At 43.5% G+C, this 20,058-nt stretch overlaps 1 protein-coding gene across 1 annotated transcript in view; it reads right to left on the bottom strand.

Moving 5' to 3' along the window:
- CCNYL1 (cyclin Y like 1) overlaps positions 1 to 20,058 on the bottom strand; it is a 409,830-nt gene that overhangs the window by 214,975 nt on the left and 174,797 nt on the right. Inside the window, exons 4-5 of the mRNA XM_086955331.1 lie at positions 19,310 to 19,410; positions 8,534 to 8,569 (exon numbers count right to left, since the gene is read on the bottom strand). Of these exons, the coding sequence (XP_086811457.1) occupies positions 8,534 to 8,569; positions 19,310 to 19,410 (137 nt within the window). The remainder of the gene's footprint in view (positions 1 to 8,533; positions 8,570 to 19,309; positions 19,411 to 20,058) is intronic.

The following is a 20,058-nucleotide window of genomic DNA, read 5'->3' as shown; positions in this document are numbered from 1 at the left end:
GCGCTATCTCGTTGAAAACTTTGTGAAAGACTGGATTGGAAGTGCATTCGCACAGCGGCAGCTGTGCTTGGTGGGAGATATATATATATATATATATATATATATATATATATATATATATTACCACTCCGGTGCTGGTACCACCCTTAGGAGAAGAACAAGGACACAAAGATTTCTTTAATCACTGCTGGCCACAGTGACTTTATTTTGTCAGGTGAGGGATTTCTTTAGTCAGGATGACGCGTTTCGGCCAACGAGTAGCCTTGCTCACATACCTGAGCTGCTTGAACAAGTGCATTTAAATACATTGGTGCTTGTGATCATGTGTTGTCAAAAAAACTACTCAAATAATAGACAGTGAAACAATACTGCATATATGAAAACTACAACCGACAAAAGACTGGGCTAGTTATTTTAAACTGATTTACACCCAATGACAAAAATGGTATTCATATACATTTAAATATCATAACTGTACAAATACTCTTAGTAGTTTTCAAATTTGATATAAGGTTTCAACATCTTTCCGCAGTATAATAGATACACCCGCATGGTACTTATTGCAATACATAGTTGTATACAGATACTTAAAATTGCTACCCTGGTATATAGGATATGTGGTGTTAATAGTAAAGCCATCTGAGGACGCCAGATAAAAGGACCAATGCATGTGTGTATAAACATGTAATTAAATTAATACCATTGTTTGACATGACATAAATGCACAAATGCGTAAAGGCTGTCATACTCAGACCATTTCTCATGGACTTACATGTACCTCTTTCAATGGGTACATGAAGATATTGGATCTATCGCTCAATAGCCATACTGTTTTACTCAAGGTATGCGGGTTATGAATGAATCTACGCCGAAAAATGTAAACATAATCAACTATGCAGTAAAATTAAATAAGTGTAAAAAGTGCAAGTGGTTAAATCCCCTAGTGTAGTTTAAAAACACCCACTTATGGGTTAGTATACTATAAGCAAATTCATGAAAGAAAGCTCTTATCCGGCCTATAACGCACTAATATTCTCTATTGACATTCTACAGGTGTCCAAATTATCTAAATGCCCCCATCTATCTGGGGTTGAAGCACAGATATTTGTGAGAATATACATATAAGTGCTAAGGCCTGTTTCACAAACTATATGCTGATGGCGCATTATGTAAAAACAGAAAACATATCATCATTAATTCTGAACTACTCAGATTGCCCAACTGAAAGAAAGCAACACTGTAATGAAGAACTGAAAATTGTGTCCTCAAATAAGAAACTTAGAGGAAGTGGTGTATGTCCTCAAAAATGTTCAGTCCCCTCGGGGTATTTGGTGTAGAGTTTGAGTATATATTTAGTTTCCAGTTGCCTTAGTCTCCTTTCACGATCACCTCCCTGTTTGCTGCTTGGAACACGGTCTATAACGAAATATTTGAGCATATCAAGATTTACTGAATGCTCATCGTTAATGTGTCGAGCCACCGGGTATGTGCTATCCGAATTTACAGTAGCACGTAAGTGCTGTAAGATTCGTTGGTGGACTGGCAATTTCGTGATGCCTACAGAACGTGGGCCGCAACTACATTGTAGCACATAGACCGCATGGTCTGTGCGGAAGTTGTAGTGGCCTTTTAATTTAACGGGGATTTAGGAGAAGCCTGTAGTATAGGTTTTAGTATTGATCCCAAACTTGCATGCACGGAAAGTGCTACATTTATGGAATCCTGCACTAACTGTAAGACAATCTTTCTTGATATCCATTTCTGGACTGCTTTTTACAAGATCAGATCTCATGGAGCGAGCTTTCCTATAGGTGTAATTAGGTCTGATGGGTAGGGTCTGTGACAATACACTGTCAGTGAGTACAATCGGCCACTGTGCATTTATGATGCCTTTAATGGCCTTAGCTTGTCTATTATAAGTTGATATGAAACGACAAGGTAATTTGTCTCCTGTGTTGACCTCTTGATCATGCTCGTTCCTGAGGGGCGCTGATGGTTCAAATTCTACAGAGACCGGAATTGTCTTTAAAAGTTCCTTCCTATCTTTTGCATTAGCTCTAACTAATGCAGAATCTAGTAGCTTGGACTTATAGCCGCGTTCTAGAAGTCTGTCTCTGGCGGCTTTTCGGGCGGTTTCCATAGATGACAATGTGCGGCAGGCTCTCCTTATTCTAAGGAACTCCCCGTAGGGCAAGCTGGTGATGGTGTGCTGTGGATGGAAGCTCGTTGCATGTAACAGGGAGTTACCTGCGGTTGGTTTCCGGTACAACTGGGTCGTAAGCTTATTATGCTCAACTTTTACAGTGATGTCCAGAAAATTTGCCTGGATGCGATATATGTGTGCAGTGAACTGTAGGATAAGGTGGTTACAATTGATGGTGTTAATAAATGCCTGTGCCTCTGTGTGGTTGCCCTTCCAAACAATAAATATATCATCGATATATCTCCACATATGTATCAGATGTTTAGCTACCAGGTCTCCATGTTGTCCCCCGAGTACATGCTCCTCCCACCAGCCCACGTGTAAACATGCGTAGCTGGGGAGAAGCATGCACCCATGGCGACCCCCTGTCGCTGCCTGAATACCTTCCCTTCAAACAAGAAAAGATTGTTATGTAGACACCAATGCATCATGGAAAGTAACATTTTGTTGTGATTGTAAAGGGAAATATCCCTATTCTGTAGAAAAAGTTCCGTTGCTGCTATTCCATCTTGGTGTCTAATACTTGTGTAAAGGGAACAGATGTCGAGAGTCATTAGGAGATAATCGTCTGCCCATGAAATCGAATCCAACTTACAGAGAAAGTCTATAGTATCTCTTAGGTAGGTAGGGTCATCACATGTTCTGGTAAGTAATGATCCACGTATTTGGAGGTGTTTTCGAATATACTGTCTCTGGCAGAAATAATGGGACGGCCAGGTACTGGGGTGATAAGTTTGTGGACTTTGGGAATTAGGTAAAAAGTAGGTAGGGTTGGATGTTCCTTATGCAAAAAATAAAATTCATCTTTTGTAATTAGCCCTTCCCTTTTCCATGCCATTAATTGGATCTTATAGTCTTTGTTTACCTTATTCACCGCCATCCCATTCGAATGTTCATAGCAGTCCGTATCATCCAAGTGTCGATATACCTCGGTCTTAAAGGCACTTTTATCCCAGAGTACCAAATTGCCACCTTTGTCTGAGTTCTTTACGACAAGCGAGTTGTTGTTTTTCAATTTCTCCATTAGTTGAAAATATTGTTTGGATTTGTTTGATTTGCATTGTTGTTCTTCTCTGAGTGTTTTTTCATGCAGTTTTTTCAACTCTTCCGTAACGCGGTCGTGGAAAATATCCAGTGCATCGCGCGGCATTATTGGCACGAAAGTTGACGGGGCTTTGAATGGACTTTTCCCTGTTGCTGAAATCGTCACCCCTTCTGTTTCTGCTGTTTGTTGGCTGGTTGCTGGCTGTTATCAGGGGTATCTTGTCTCAGAGAGAACAACGTCTTTAGTAGTGGCATTTGCTTGGCAGTAAGACCGGTTGGAGCATTCTGTTCTGATGGTTGGCCCTAGGTTTGGTTTGGTTATTTATTTTAAAGTATTTGGCCAATTTAAGTTTGCGTGTGAATTTGTACATATCAATTCTTACATCCACAAAGTTGAAATTGCTCTCTGGGCCGTAACTTAGTCCCAAACGTAATAACTTTAGTTCACTGTCATTGAGTTCAATGTTAGTCAGGTTAACGATGGTGTTTTCTGCACTTACACTTGTTTCTTCCACGTTTTCTTTTTGTAAGATTGACCTCTGCCTCTTGCGCTTTGCACATTTCCGCCTCTCCCTCCTTGAATGGTTCCTGCGTTTGCGTTTTGAGGGTTGGTGTTCCGAAATCTCAGGGTCGATTTTCTCTGTTGTCTTATGTAGTTCATTTCCTCAGCATAAGTTAATGGCTCAGCGTTGGAAATGCTGCTTGCTTCAGAGCCACTGTCTTCGTTATCAGTGTTCGTGAGGACTGTACTAGTATCCGACAATGAGGCAGTTGTGTCGGAATTTAAAAATATTACCCTTCGTGGTTTTATTTTGTGCATTCCTACCGCTTTGTTTTTTAATGAGGTCATATTTTCGTGAAAACGTGAACACCAGGCCACGCTCATAATCACCTTTATCTCGGGCGAACTTATAAGCTTTTCTAGCCTTGGTGGTTTCCTCTTGTTTTTTAATGCGTACTGTCATATCAGGCAAGTATTTGTCGATGTAATCCTTATTATCGGCCGTGGTTAACAAAGTCAGTATATATATCTATATCTATATCATATCTATACTATTATAAAGGAAGAACTTTGAGGCTTTGAGGCGGGTAAACTCTGGAACCACAGCGCCAATCCACACACCCGATACATCGTTGTAATCCTCAGGGTGTGCAGATGGACATAGGCTATATAAATAAAATAAAAATACGTTATTTAAAAAAATATAAGTTAAAATAAAGTAGTCCCTTCAAAGTAGCGCCGGCCGCGACATGCGTGCTTACATCAGGAGTGGCGTACATGAGCACGAGGAGCGGCGGAGATCAGCACGGGGAGGAGCGGCGGAGATCAGCGCGGGGAGGAGCAGTGATGAGGAGCATGGAGATCTGCGCGGGGAGGAGCAGTGAAGAGCGGAGGAGCAGCGGACATGAGCGGGGGACAGGCGGTGAGTATCGGCGGGCAGGCAGTGAGGAGCGGCGGCGGGGAGGAGCGGTGAGCGGCGGATGAGGTAGGGCGCCAAGTAGGCAGTGAGCAAAGCAAACGTGAGGGAGGAGCGGCGGCGGAGAGGAGCGGTGAGCGAGCCACAGGTACCAAACGGAAAAAGAAACGTGTGCAGGTTACTAAAGCGTACAAAGTGGAGTGGTCAGCTGAAAGCTAAAATGACAATCGGGAGAAGGTAGCAAACGGGGCATTACAGGAGGGAAAAGTGACATGGGCAGGTACCAAACGGGGCATTACAGGAGGAAAAAGAAACGTGTGCAGGTTACAAAAGCGTACAAAGTGGAGCGGTCAGCTTAAAGCTAAAATGACAATCGGGAGAAGGTAGCAAACGGGGCATTACAGGAGGGAAAAGTGACATGGGCAGGTACCAAACGGGGCATTACAGGAGGAAAAAGTGACGTGGGCAGGTTACAAAAGCGTACAAAGTAAACAGAGGCAAAATACTGCACAACGTCAGGGCGGGCGGGCGGGGGCCCCGATTGATCCCGGACAACGTCGGGATGGGCTGATATATATATATATATATATATATATATAAATATATATATATATATATATATATCGTAATTTTTGCTATCTAGCAGTGTGATTCTGCGACGTGTGGCGAGCTTTCCAAATTTTATATATATATATATATATATATATATATATATATATATATATATATATATATATATATATACATATCTATTAAACCACTCGTCTTCAGACAGGTTAGAACATGGAACAAGGCTCGGACATCACTACACTTTAACACTACATCTTTCTATGATACTCCCATATGAATTGACACTATATTGCACTCCACTCACGTCAATTCACACCATACTACTCCCATATAAATCCACAATCCACACACTTCATTCATGCGCCCCCTCACCAGTGCTTTAAATGGACAGGTGCTACCCGGTACTCAGTACCTGTTCTGAGAGATAGTACCAGCACTTCTCAGCAGCACACAGGTACTCTGGAGCAAAGAGTACCAGAACATCTATATATCCATTTCAGGCACTACACTAACAGCGGCAACTGGCATATTTGGGCCTCAGACCCCACCCTCGACAAAATTCTGGAGAAACAAAGTCTCGAAGGAAGTAGAAAACTGAAGGCTGTCCATCAGAAATTAGAACGCATCTACCGCAGCTAATACTTTGTTTCTGCAACCTTTATTCACCTACTGTGACTGCAACATGTGCAAAGTGAGACAGAACAAGAGCAGGACGGGTGCGGCCCACTCAGGCCACATTTTCAATCAAAAGCAGTTTGCCTGGTCACAGTCCTTCGTTGTTTACCTTCTCTTCTGCCTGCCTAAGCGCCTCTACGTCAGGAATAGGAAGGGCCGATTGAAACTCGGTTCGCAGGGCCAGTCTCCATGACAATAAGCATCTCGTAGGGTTTAGTGCGCCACAGATCCTACCGAAAATCAATTCTTCCTAGCTGGCATCAGTGTACACGCACCCCCAAAGCAGACACAAAGAGAGGACTCGAACTACCACAGTCAGAGGGATACGGATTATTGAACTACAAAGAGGCCTGGACCAAGATGCTGGATTGCATCCTCTTCTCGTGTGACCTTTATAGTGTTGGCATATTACACTATGGAACTCTGGTACCTCCTGTCACTTTATTCATCCCAGTGTCGAGCTGGAATTTCTGTCTCCTTTCTGTCATCTCTCATATGACCCTCCATTGCAATTTGGAAAGCGGGGCCGATATAAAAGTTGTGCTTAACTCCCTCCTTGTCTTTTCTTGTGTCATTTCAGACTTTCTTCTTGCTACAAGCATTCTGGTATTCATGTTTGCCAATTAGTACATATTTCACGTGTTACTTGGTACCACATGGAATGCCATGTACTGGCTCTGTTGAGACTTGCATGCTATAGAATTGTGTGCACCATAACGTTCAGCAGCGCGTGCCTATAGTGAAAGAATACATGGAAACAAGGTTGTAACATGACTTGGTTGTGACGTGACTCATTCATTGACACCACAGGCGTTAACATGCAATTCACACAACTTCCAACTCAAGCATGCGGAACGCGAACTACGCATGCATTCATCCGTGTTACTTATTCAACAGCTGGACTTCTACGTGTCTACTATCGAAAGAGAACTCCTTTCATCACAATATATGATGAAATATATCATTGTTGCACCACACTACTGCCTCAGCAGTTCTGTCACACTACTCCCACACGTACTCCGCCCTGTGTCGTCCCGCCCTTTCAATTCACTAGTGCAGGGTCAGCTGTTACACACCTCTCTGGAAACGTCCAGTCCCCTCTTTCCGACAACACAGCTCTGGCCGGCATCTTTCAGTGAAGGTTTAGTGTTTCTCGGCTTCATAAAATAAATGCATCAAGTGGCCAAAAAAGCTGTGGCATGTCCAGGTTCTTGAAGGGGAGAGAGGGAAAGTGCGCGATACGCGCCCCCTGTCCGAGCCCCGGAAGGCAGCAGGGCTTGGGTGGGCGGTGGGGGGGGGGGGGGGAGGTCAGACGCGCCCCCTGTCCGAGCCCCGGAAGGCAGCAGGGCTTGGGTGGGCGGGGGGTGGGGGGGGGGGGGGGGTCATCTCACATCTCATTTTGCGGCGGAAGCAGAGGGCTTTTTCAGGTCACAGTGGACGACAACAGCCTGTCCACTTTCATGAACTTCATGCAGTTAGTAATGTCCCGTCGCCCCGCACGCTTCCGGAAAAACACGACGGATCCTCGGGACAGTCTCCTTGGTGATACTGAGAGTTCTTAGAAAAAAACAGTGAGGGAAGCCCTGCAGAGAGAGAAGGAGGAAACACCTTTTTAATGCCCTCAAAGAAATGTTTTACCACAGGCATCTTAAAGAACGTGTGCTATGAAGGAGATCTGCTGCACGCAGTGATTACAACAAGGTGCATCTTCGTTGATGTAAATCAAAGTTCAGGGTTATCTAGATAAAGAAGGTAACAGATTACCACTTCTCCATGGCATATGGCGTACTCTGTTGTTTTATCAATGAAACAGGCGCAGAATCTCCTGAACTTAAAAGAGTATGATGTAAGAGTAAGACTCACGTAAAACTCAGTACAGAATTTTGGCAGGGTTAGGTCCTCATATTGTAAGAATGCAGGAGTGTAAAACTAGACAATGGAAGATTGGTTTGTGACATGTGGCCCACAGACCTACATGGAAGACCCAGTATACACAGTAAATTTCTATGTGGTCTACATAGAAGCCAGAATCTGTTGCTTCACATGTCAAAGAATTGCCTTCCTCCTCTCATCAGTAGGTTGAGCTTGCTAAGCCTGTTCACAAGTAAGTCAGACAAACAAACATTCTGTTACAGAAAAGTTGGGTGACAAAATACTTCAAACTTAATTAGGAAACATGGTCAGACTTCTAGTAAGTCAGACAGGTAAGCGTGGCAAAAATTAACATACTGCTTAAATTTTTTTACAACCATTTCATATAGCCTTTTTAATGCAGTTTACGTGAATTACTCAATCAATTCAGACCACAAAGAGAGACAAAGAAAAAAAGCAGAGAAAAAATGCAGACTTCAAAACATTTTGATATAAAACAGTCCCAACACAGACCAGCTTCAGTGGCACATCTACATCTTAAACTAAGTGAGGCAAAAAGCTGTTTAGTGATAACTGGAAAAGGAAAGAAGTGAACGCATACATTACAACCAAAAAAGACATCATACAGTATTAATAATTAAAAATGGAGGATTTTTCAGTGTAGGATACCAGTGAGAGGCAGGAAAATAATAGATAATAGCAACGAATATCACAAAGGTTGAGTTTGCATTTCACAATAAAATGGACTTACCGGTTTTTGATATGGTAGAATATTGCTAATGTGACACTAGTAAAGAAAAATATATCAAATGAAACAGATTAGCAAATGCACATATTACGGTTTTCTTCCTGGTCATTTTGAAAGACAGGAACACTAAATATACTTTTTCAAGACATAAAAAGAAAAGTTCAGAATGCCGATAAGAACTACAGAGAGTACATGCTCACTGAAGCATTTTAAAGAATATATTTTTTTTTAAGTTTTTAAACCTGGAAAGAATTGTGCATCAAAGCTATATTTGAGCAGCTGTCCTGATCAGGTCTGCCATTTTGGACCAGTAAATTAAAAATTAAGGTAAATACAAGCCCCATCACTCCACTGGCCTGACCTCCTTCACCATTTTCATTTTGACGATGCTGCATTGTGTGCAAATCTGTAAACCACTGACAAAATCAACTGGCGAAGCAAATAGGTCCAAAAGGTGAAACCTATTGGCCTTGCCATTGCTTGTCTGAAGTTGAGTGTAAGGCCATCTGTTAGAAACGGGACCCTGGCCGGCCAAGACTCGCGTCGAGGTCAGTCAGGGATCACCATTTCTAAAGTCAGGGCAGGGGAGTCACACACCAAGGCAACCCCCACTCGCCCTCTAGGTAGCGTGGCGCGAGCAGTCTAGGCTAAACTTGGAGGCGGTATGAGTTAAGTATTTGCGCACGCACCCCAGCAACAACACCCAAGGCCCACCACAAAGAAAGACTCCACACAAGGATATATATCAAAAATAGCCTTTGTATTTATAGTAAACAAAACACATTAGATAACACACGCAAACTGTACAAGGTGCCAGAGGCACGGGCAGAATTTACAAGGGGAATTATGTACAGGACAGGGCCACATGGACCACTGTCAGGGGTAAGCACTTGTCAGAAAATAATACTGGTAGATATACACTTATGTCGTAAACATATAATGAGTAGCACCAAAATCATAATTGCAACACACATCCAGTAATCACTGGAACATTAAGGACCTCCTACGCAACCCTAACACACTGTAGGAAATCACGCGGGTAACTAGGACCTAAGGAAGGAATACCAACACCTAAGCAATTCACTCTTAGCAAAGGGAAGGAAACCTAAACATAAAATGCAACATCAACAATCCTCTCTGCAGGTCACATTTAGCAAAAGGGGATAACCATAAGAATACCTAATCAGGTCACTTTTAGAAAAGGTAAGCGGAATCAACATTTCACTATGCAGGTCACATTTAGCATAATGGATAAACATAAACAATCCTCTCTGCAGGTCACGTTTAGCAAAAGGGGATAACCATAAGAATACCTAATCAGGTCACTTTTAGAAAAGGTACAGGTTAGAACACATGCGCAAGAATTACATCATCAAGTACATTACAATGCGCAGGGTGCACATAGCACAACACTCAAAAAGGGTCCCTCAGGCCAACTGGCCTCGAAAGGGGCGGAATGCCCTGAGTCTCAGTGTCAGGGGGTCTGTGCAGGCAGCACAGAACACAAAGCCTAAACGTGGCAACTGTCCACTAAGTGCTGGACAGTTGTTAAATAGGACTGGGCAATGTCGGAGCCAGGAGGGCTCAAGAACCAAGTGGGCAAGGAGCCTCTCAGGGCTCACCAAGCAAATGTACAAATAGAGCTTCAGCGCTCTAAACACATGTGGGCGCTCAAGAGCCTTTCTGGGGCTCTAAGACCATGTGGGCTGGGGCGGGAGCCTTCTCGTGGCTCAACAAACAATTTGCCCCGGGAGCCTCGGGGCTCCAAGCACCAAAAATGCGAGTCGTTGGAGTCCCTCACGGGGGACTCAGAAACAGATAATGCCCCCAGGAGCCTATCGAGGCTCCACGCAGTAGTGCGCGCGAGATCGCGCTATGGGGGAGGGGCGGACACCGGCAATGTGTCCCGCGGCCCCTCTCCCTCCTTCACGCACTCACCGGCTGTCTCAGGGCAGGCGGGGCTCCTCTCTCCTCACGGGGAGCCTCCCAGCAGCAGCGCGGGGCTCCTCTCCACACGGGGAGCCTCGCGGACACGGGAGCAGGCTTCCTCGGTCTCCCGCCTGGCCTCGTCACGACGTCTTCCCGCCTGACTTCCGCCGGGGCCGCCAATGGCAGCGCGGCCCTGGGGGTCAGGGGCGGGACTTCCGGGTCGCTGCAGGCAGAGCGGCGGCCCGGCAACAATTCTCGATGCTCCCGGGCTGCGGCGGTGATTCCTTGGAAATGCCGGGTGGGCACCGGCTCGTAATTAAATAAATACCACGGGGCAATGCCGGGTGGCACCGGCCTTCTAATTAAAAAATAAAGCGAGGTGGCACTCGCTAATGCCGCAAAATCGGCAATCTCGGTCCCAATGCCGGGTGGGCACCGGCCATGCAAAATAAAGCGCTCCCAAGCGCTCGGGGACAAAGAAGAAGCGCGCTCAGCGCTGGAAAGCTAAGCAAAGCGCTAGGGCACAAGGAAAGCGCTCCTAGCGCTACAAATCACGATCAGGGCGCCTCCAGGCACAGGCAAGCTCCAGCAGGGTCTGGAGGCAGGCAGAGGGGCAAGGCAGGGCCAGAGCCAGCACACTGGGTCTCCAAGCAGGGAGACAGCCAAGTGGCGGTCCTCTTGGCCCCTGCAGCAGCAGCAGCCCCCTCTGGCAAGGATCCTAGAACAGAACCAAGAACAGGACAAATTGTATGGGGACACAGCCCCTTCTTATACAGAAAAACCCCTTTGTCTCAAGGGTGCAGGGTGGGGGAAAACCAGTCGCAGCTGGTTCTGAAGTACTCTGTTTACCCCAACCACCCTCTCTATTCACTGGCAGGGCTAGGGCCATCAGTCGCACTACAGGGGGTGGAGCCAGCATTGTCTGGGGAAAGTCCAGGCCCATCAGGGACCAGGTGCACTCCTCCCAAGCCATCAAGCATGCTAATCTCACACTCACCACCGGGCAGACCCATCCAGCCTTCCTGGAGCCAGGCTCACCAGCTGGCTCCAGCCAATCACACTGCAGGCATATTTTACTGTAATATGCTAAGTCCCAGAAATGGCATTTCTACACATGCCACACTCACGCAACATACATCATTGCGAAACATTCATTCCCACGAACACGCACATACCAAACTCGAGCATGCACTCCCCACACATCAGGAACTACTAGGGACACAGACATTCCCCATGCATTCCTATGGGAGAGCAGGCCAGCTTAACTACATGCACGCACTTTACTCTGGGACACAGAGAAAAAGTGCGCACAGACCAGAAAATCATCCACGCATATCACAAATTAAAAGCAAAAAGATTAGGGGTGAACCTGCCTTAAGGGCCAAGTCCAACACCATCTGCTTTAAGACATCTTGGATTGAAAGGTGACACTATGTCTTAAGTGACGAGGGACTCTTGATAAACCAGGCAAAGTAAGGGTATACGCTTTCACGTTAAAAAATGTAAGTAAGCAGCTCCTTGAAGGAGACATTTTGTAAACACCCTGGTTGCAGACTTGAGGCCAAATGGGAATTCTGGGAACTGGTAATGATGTCCATCTATGATGAAAATGGGGTAAATGCCAATGCTTTAAACATGCATCCTCCAGATCTGAGAAATCATCACCGTTTATGGACTGTAACACATTCAGTAAAAGTACCATTTTGTCAGTTTGTTTCTTAACTAACTTGTTTGATGCCCAAAAAACAGGACTGAGCTCTCGTTTTTTGCACTCTCGTGACACGTTGACATTACAGAAGGGGTTGCAGATGCTTGTGCAACCCCACCTGGAATACGGATGGCGCTGGCACACAGAGACAGCGTTATCGTGAGAGCATTCCCTCATTTGCAAGGGGGAGTGGCCTTATGAAAATGAGGGAATCACTTTGCCTCGGCATGCGCAGCAATACGGGGGCGCAGAGCCAAACATGCCCTTAAAGGCAGCACTCTCGTGGTGTGAAAGGTGGTCTCATGCCCCCCTCCTCCCCCCGTTCTCCCAGGCACCCCACTGCAAGGGAGCGCAGTCACTCACTGCATCCGCCTGCAAGGGGATCTCTGATCCTTCCTTACAGTGACGTCAGGTTGCTGCTTGCACTATGAAACACGGAGCGGCTTTCAAGCATGGCTCCCTATTTCACTTGAATGCGCTGCCCCCATTGCAGCAGGAGTTCACGGCTACCCAGAGGGCAGCTCATTCATCATAATAGGGCACACTTTTCCTGTTTGTGCCCAGAGCACCCGTTTAGGACCCTATTAGCGCGCCCTATTAGTAATATGAGCCCTACTCTCTTCCCAATTGTATCCAGTTTGCTTGTTTCTCTTGTTTGTGGGATTGCATATGGAGTTGCTGGATTGTGGGATTATGTCTATGCTGCAGCTGAAATCACAGTGGTATTTTAATGGTTAAATAGGCACGCTTGTGCCGTCTCATTCACTTTATACTTCTCCAGCCTTGAAATCAAAGTGGATTCAGCTGTGTGGTTTCACATACGTAATTCAGACCAGAGATTGTTCTGACTGACCTTTTGTTTTTGTACTTGAAGTCAAATAAAAGGGGTTTTCTTTTAACAGTGGGCACTGGTAAATTAGATTTCTAAGCCACCCTACCCACCAGCATATGGAAGCTATAGTAGCCATATGGTGAAGAGTTTCTTTCAAGTTGTCCTGGACTTGGCAATTTTGCAAGAATATAGTACTCCCACTCAAGGTCGTGGATATCCTCATTATAGGTATTGGTGTCATTATGGGAGTGCTTGTCACTTTCGCCCTAATCTGCATTGGATGGGGTGTAATGGCCAGTATCCATTATAAGGACTACAGGCTGGGTCACGGGTTTTATCTGTGCTGAGTAAACAATGGCTGCTTGTGGAATCATTCCAAGCTTTTGACTCTACCTCGGAGAACCCTGTAAAATAAGTATTTTGGTCATAGGTTTTGGAAACTTTATGCCCTGAAAATGGTGCCTGGACTTTCAAATAGCAAGTCGAGAAAAAAAAGCTGGTTTGTGGTGGATGTTAAAAACAGTTCCTGTTTAAAATAGAAGGATACATTGATTGGTATTTCCTCCGTAGCCAATTCGTGAAAATTGTTTGGATGTTTGAAACAGCCACAAGGTGGTGCTGCCCACAAAGAATTGGAATCGCTTGAAGGACCGCTTTGGATGCAAAAGAAATGTCCGGATTTTTGATTTGTACAGTATGCGTAATTCAGGAATCGTGCAACAGTCGACAGAGCAACTTAATATGATATAAAGATGATAAAGTTATCTGTAATAAAGTAGGATTAACTATATAGTTTGAAAGCTGTAAACCCTGGAGGGAAAGGATGTGGCGTTACGACCATACTTGACAAACAAAGAATATCCTATGGTCTATGAACTACTTCTGAATTTGAGATATTACTCCTGAGTAGTGCCGCCGAAAAAAACTCCTGAAAAAATATGCATTATTTTTTCGGATTCCCATCACTCACCCAAGTGGGTGACATGCTTCATCATCTGGGTCTCCTCTGAAAGCCAACCTGGTGGCTTTTGGGGCTACAACTTCATCATAGTGGTGAAGGAGTCAGAGGATGTTTTATTATGAGGGTAGTTTATCTAAGTGCCACAAGTGAGCAGTTAAGTAAGTGGGAAATAAATGCGGTGCAATGGTGAAAAAGTGATATTAAAATTGGAACGCGGTGGACCCACACTTTCTATTCTTGTACACCACGAACCAAGGCTAAAAACAGTGCAATTAGACAGCTTCAACAAATAGCTGTCTATACGGTATTTTAATTGGTCAACATGTTTCAGCACATTAACAGCAAAAATGAGCCTTGTGCATTCGTCAGGACCTCTCAAAATTAATTCGCTACTGCAATAAAGTGAAAAAATTATAAGAAAATATCTTAAAACATGATTGTCGGTAACCATACACCTGTTTGCTAGTTAAGCAATGTATACAAATTTCTCCTCAATGATACTCAAGTCTCCTTGAGAAATCTGGAAAAATACAAACATAAAGGGACATTTTGTCAGGAGGAAAGCTCTCATTTTCTATTTACAATCAGTACAAGTGACACAACGTTGCCACCTAGCACACTTCCTTTGGGAAACCAAGTTCATCTTTCTTACCTCGAATATCTGAGTGAACTACCTCACCCCACCTGGCAACAGCTCAGGTAAACAGGAGGCACCGCTCTAAACGGGAGAAAAGCAGAGCAACTTCCCATATTAAATGATGCTCTGTCGTACCCTTATGTCTTCTCTTCTCATTACAATATCATATACAACCCATAAATACCTGATCACATAGACACATAACAGACAACTAGCACTCTACGTCATGTAGTGCACTCATGTATATTCTATCATACTCTTGATGCGACATAAAGAACCTATAAGTTCTTCCATGTCTTATCAATCATCCTGTAAATGAGTCATTCTATTTCTTATAAGTATGCCTAACTGGTACAAGAGCATACAAGAGCATGGTTGTGTAGTCAAATGCTCTTTATTCACAAAACAATCATACCAGGAAGTGTATATAGATTTTTACATCCTAATATTCCAATAGCTCAAATTCAGAATAATAACAAACACTCCTAATGCGTGTTCCTCCACGTGTAAGAAGCTGGCATCATTCTAATAGCGCAACAATGGAACTTTCATTCATGTCGCAAATCAGACAAGTAGCACTGATGTCATGTCTAAAACTATTGTTTGGTATTTCGCCATTTATAATTACTCTATAGAAGAGAAACCTTATATAAGATTCCATAGTCAGGCCTCACGCTAGAGAGAGATACAAATCTTGATACATGAAGATATTCGCTAATTCCAATATTAACTGTATCTATACTGTGTTCTTGTATCGATATTAAGACAGGCTAGGATATAAGTAGCCATTTCTGAGTCCTCTGGTGACATATGAGCGATTCGCAATGTATTCTTTAATGTATGTATCAATATTGACATCTTATACATTGGGACGTATCATTCCAACACGTTTTCCTAAAAAAAAAAAAAACTCCCTACACTGAAAAGGCACAGGGATTACGTCATCACACACGTTGGCGTGATGCGCACCAGGAACTGAGAGAGCGCCTCCAGAGCGTCTTTACAGCATATTAGCTAGCTTCCACCTAGTCCCCGTACCTCCCGACAGCCCGGACGACCGCAGCGAGGTACCGACGGTTAGGTGAGTTAATGAGATAGACGAGTGCTCACTAGATACTTTGATGTAGAGCTTGCGCTACCCTGAGAGGGTTAATTTACGTTAGTATGGCGGTTTTTGTTACATTACTACAGGTGGCGAGATGACACAATTAGCGCACTTGTCTGATTTGCGACATGAATGAAAGTTCCATTGTTGCGCTATTAGAATGATGCCAGCTTCTTACACGTGGAGGAACACGCATTAGGAGTGTTTGTTATTATTCCGAATTTGAGCTATTGGAATATTAGGATGTACAAATCTATATACACTTCCTGGTATGATTGTTTTGTAAATAAAGAGCATTTGACTACACAACCATGCTCTTGTATGCTCTTGTACCAGTTAGGCATACTTATAAGAAATAGAATGACTCATTTACAGGATGATTGATAAGACATGGAAGAACTTATAGGTTCTTTATGTCGCATCAAGAGTATGATAAAATATACATGAGTGCACTACATGACGTAGAGTGCTAGTTGTCTGTTATGTGTCTATGTGATCAGGTATTTATGGGTTGTATATGATATTGTAATGAGAAGAGAAGACATAAGGGTACGACGGAGCATCATTTAATATGGGAAGTTGCTCTGCTTTTCTCCCGTTTAGAGCGGTGCCTCCTGTTTACCTGAGCTGTTGCAAGGTGGGGTGAGGTAGTTCCCTCAGATATTCGAGGTAAGAAAGATGAACTTGGTTCCCCAAAGGAAGTGTGCTAGTTGGCAACATTGTGTCACTTGTACGGATTGTAAATAGAAAATGAGAGCTTTCCTCCTGACAAAATGTCACTTTAGGTTTGTATTTTTCCAGATTTCTCGAGGAGACTTGAGTATCATTGAGGAGAAATTTGTATAGATTGCTCAACTAGCAAACAGGTTGTATGGTTACCGACAATCACGTTTTAAGATATTTTTCTTATCATTTTTTCACTTTATTGCAGTAGCGAATTAATTTTGAGAGGTCCTGACGAATGCACAAGGCTCATTTTTGCTGTTAATGTGCTAAAACATGTTGACCATTTAAAATACCGTATAGACAGCTATTTGTTGAAACTGTCTAAGTGCACTGTTTTTAGCCTTGGTTCGCGGTGTACAAGAATAAAAAGTTTGTGTCCACCGCGTTCCAATTTTAATATCACTTTTTCACCATTGCACTGCATTTATTTCCCACTTACTTAACTGCTCACTTCTGGCACTTAGATAAACTACCCTCATAATAAAACATCCTCTGGCTCCTTCACCACTATGATGAAGTTGTAGCCCCAAAAGCCACCAGGTTGGCTTTCAGAGGAGACCCAGATGATGAAGCATGTCACCCACTTGGGTGAGTGATGGGAATCCGAAAAAATAATGCATATTTTTTCAGGAGTTTTTTTCGGCGGCACTATTCAGGAGTAATATTTCAAAGTCAAAAGTAGTTCATAGACCATAGGATATTCTTTGTTTGTCAAGTTTACATATTAGGGGCATTTTATCCTTTTCTGGTCCCTAAATAGCCTCTGACCCTACCGAAAGGTGTTGTGATGTTACGACCACACTGCCAACTTTGAACTGGGAAATTGATGTTCGAATCTGGCATCAACTCAACATCCTGTGATTAAGTAATTTGTCCAGAATCTCCCGAGCCTAAAAAAAAAAAAAAAAAAAAAAAAAAAAGACACCCTGACCTTGAATCACGTAACTGGTGTTCATGTAACGCGCTCCAATATCTTACAATAGTGCCTGAATGAGATGGTCAGCCGAGGCACACTAAACTTAAATGAATCTGTGCTTGGCCCATGCGCAACTGAAAGAAAAGAAAGGGACGAATGTTGCAAGCACTGACCCTTTAAAAGGCAGCAACGTAGAGTGAAAACGCTGCAGAGGAATGAAAAGCAATGGGTGGGTTCCCAGCTCATTCATCACTGAACAGAAAAATCTCGCAAACGAAAGCGCCCGAGACCTAAAAACCACAAGAATACCAGTTCAGAGGCCCCCCCTTTGTTAGGCAAACGTGGTGGAGACACTTGAAGCCTCTTTTAAAATTATGTCAGAATGGGTGAAAAACATATTGCTGAACTGTCAGACTTCCAGATAATGTAGCCTATGGAAGTAAAATACTATGTATAAATGTATTAAACAACGCTACCACAGGAGCTGGCCTATGACTATTTGCTTAAGCGGATTTTTAAAAGGGGGCGATGGCACTGAAAGTGTGCCAACAGCCCTAACTCACACACAGAAAATGGGCCACCCTTTTCCTCGGTTGGGCTGTAAAAGAGAGTTTTAAAGGTGGTGCACTGTGCCCCTTGCAACTTGACCGATTGCAGCGATGCTAACTGCATCCCTGACAGGCGATCCAATTTAGCATTACCATAGCATAGCGATAAGCAGTTGGAACAGACCCATGACTCACCTCAACCCCACAGGTTTCATTCTTGCTCTGGACGTGTGTGGTGGCACGGGGGGAGTCTTGGGGGCATGGGGGAGGTGTTGCCATTAAGGGTGATATTATCTGCTCTACTGGCTGAGCAGGGGTGAAAGGAGCTCTGGGATTGTAGCCTTGTATTGCTTACATTGAACTAACACCCAGATGTCAGTTTTAGTGGTTATGGTGGTGCAGATGGTGGTAATATTGATAGGAAAGGTCCTGGTACAGGTGATGGGGACTTTAGCGGTGGTACTGGTGATGGCGGTTGTACTGGTGACTATTGCTTTATTTGAGGGTGTTGTACTGGTAGTAGTCATACTGCTATTGAGACTAGTACCTGTATTGGTCATGGTGGTACGGGTGATACAGGAGGTGGTGCTGGTGCTACTGGTGAATGAGGTGCTGGTTATACATGTGCATTGATAATGGTACGAATGCTCGTGGTGTTGGTTCTGCGTAGACGTTTCTTTTCAACTTTCATGTAGATGAACAAAGGGATAGGGTAGGGAGGAAGATGCTCCAGAGAAGACTCCATCTGGAGTCCGTTGATTTTGCTATGTTTTTGAAAAATGCATGCTGTACCGCTGTCTTGGGAGGCAGGCTTTCACTTTATTTCATTTGTGAGATCTCAACATTGGAACTTCTAACGTGAACTTTGTCCATTTTCACAAATATCTCGTAAATTGCCTTTTATTTTAACAAACAGGCCTGCTGCAATAAATGAGTGAGTGTCAGAGGAATATATGAGACAAAGCCAGATCGCATAGCACAGCAAAGGCAACTGAAATTCTTTGTAAGAGGACGAGCACAAATTCTGCCCAGTCAAATACAGTACTCAAGGTAATCAACATGTGGGTGCAGTAAAAACCCGCTCTTAATAGTGCATATTAACGCTCAATTTCTAAAGATCACATAAGGTCAAGTGAAAGCCCCGCTTTTAAGCCAGGCCTCAAAACGGTAGTGGGGCAGATAACAAATGTATAAATAATCACAAATGCAGAGCACATTTTACCAGAATGATCTATACTTACTTGGTTATCTAATGCGAATTACTTACCTATAAAACTATTACGTTGGATGTAAAAAATTGTTTCACACTTAAAATATAAGCCACTCCTTACAATTTGGAAGTCTGAATTGGGCTGATTTAATTAGATGATGTCATTTACATATATGGCAGTCAATTTCAGTCATTCAAAACACTTACCATTTGATTGTGCTTCTAAGGTTGGGCTGACTCACTGTGCTGTCATCTAGAAATATTGTTGAGCACGAGCTGTACTTCTTTGTAAGCTGCCCAGGAGATACCTAGGAACGAAGAAAGCCATACATACCACGTTTTTTTCTGTTTCTCATAAAAAAGAACACCGTGTCAAAAGCCGCTTATTGTGCAGATGTGGTTCCACAAGTTTATAGTTGTTTAGCTACAATGTATCAATGTTGGGGCGTTAAAAATAAAAACATCATTCACAAAACGCAATCTACTGTATGCACTTCAAATTATCTAGGGCAGATTCAGAGTTCAAAAACAGAGTTGAACATTTTTTATATATATATATATTTTTTTTTTTAAAAAACGCAAGTTACCCATCTTTTGGTTTGCCTGCAATTTCTCTAATTTACCCCCACATTTTTAGTAACATCAGTTAATAAATGTTGTCCTAGTCGGTTACCACTTTTTTGCATCATCGTTGTTTTTGGCAGTAGAAATCTACTGCCGATACCAATGTGCTTTATAACGAAATGGTTACTTACCAGAAGCAGTAGTTTTGCAGCTCGAACAATTTTTTGCATTCACATGCTGTGCATCATTCCGCCATCTAGTGGCTGGGTCCGGAATAGTCTTTGTTTTTTGTTATGTTTTTCCCTCGTTTTCGTTGCTGTCGGACACCATTTAATCCCAGGTATGCCCCCTGTGTGACGTCAGACTGTATCCTGGAGGATGACTTGCGTGGT

Source organism: Lissotriton vulgaris, chromosome 2_1 (assembly GCF_964263255.1).
Source record: "Lissotriton vulgaris chromosome 2_1, aLisVul1.2, whole genome shotgun sequence".
Taxonomy (NCBI): Eukaryota; Metazoa; Chordata; class Amphibia; order Caudata; family Salamandridae; genus Lissotriton; species Lissotriton vulgaris.
The sequence above is the reverse complement of the archived record's forward strand: the minus strand, read 5'-3'. Positions and strand labels throughout refer to the sequence as shown.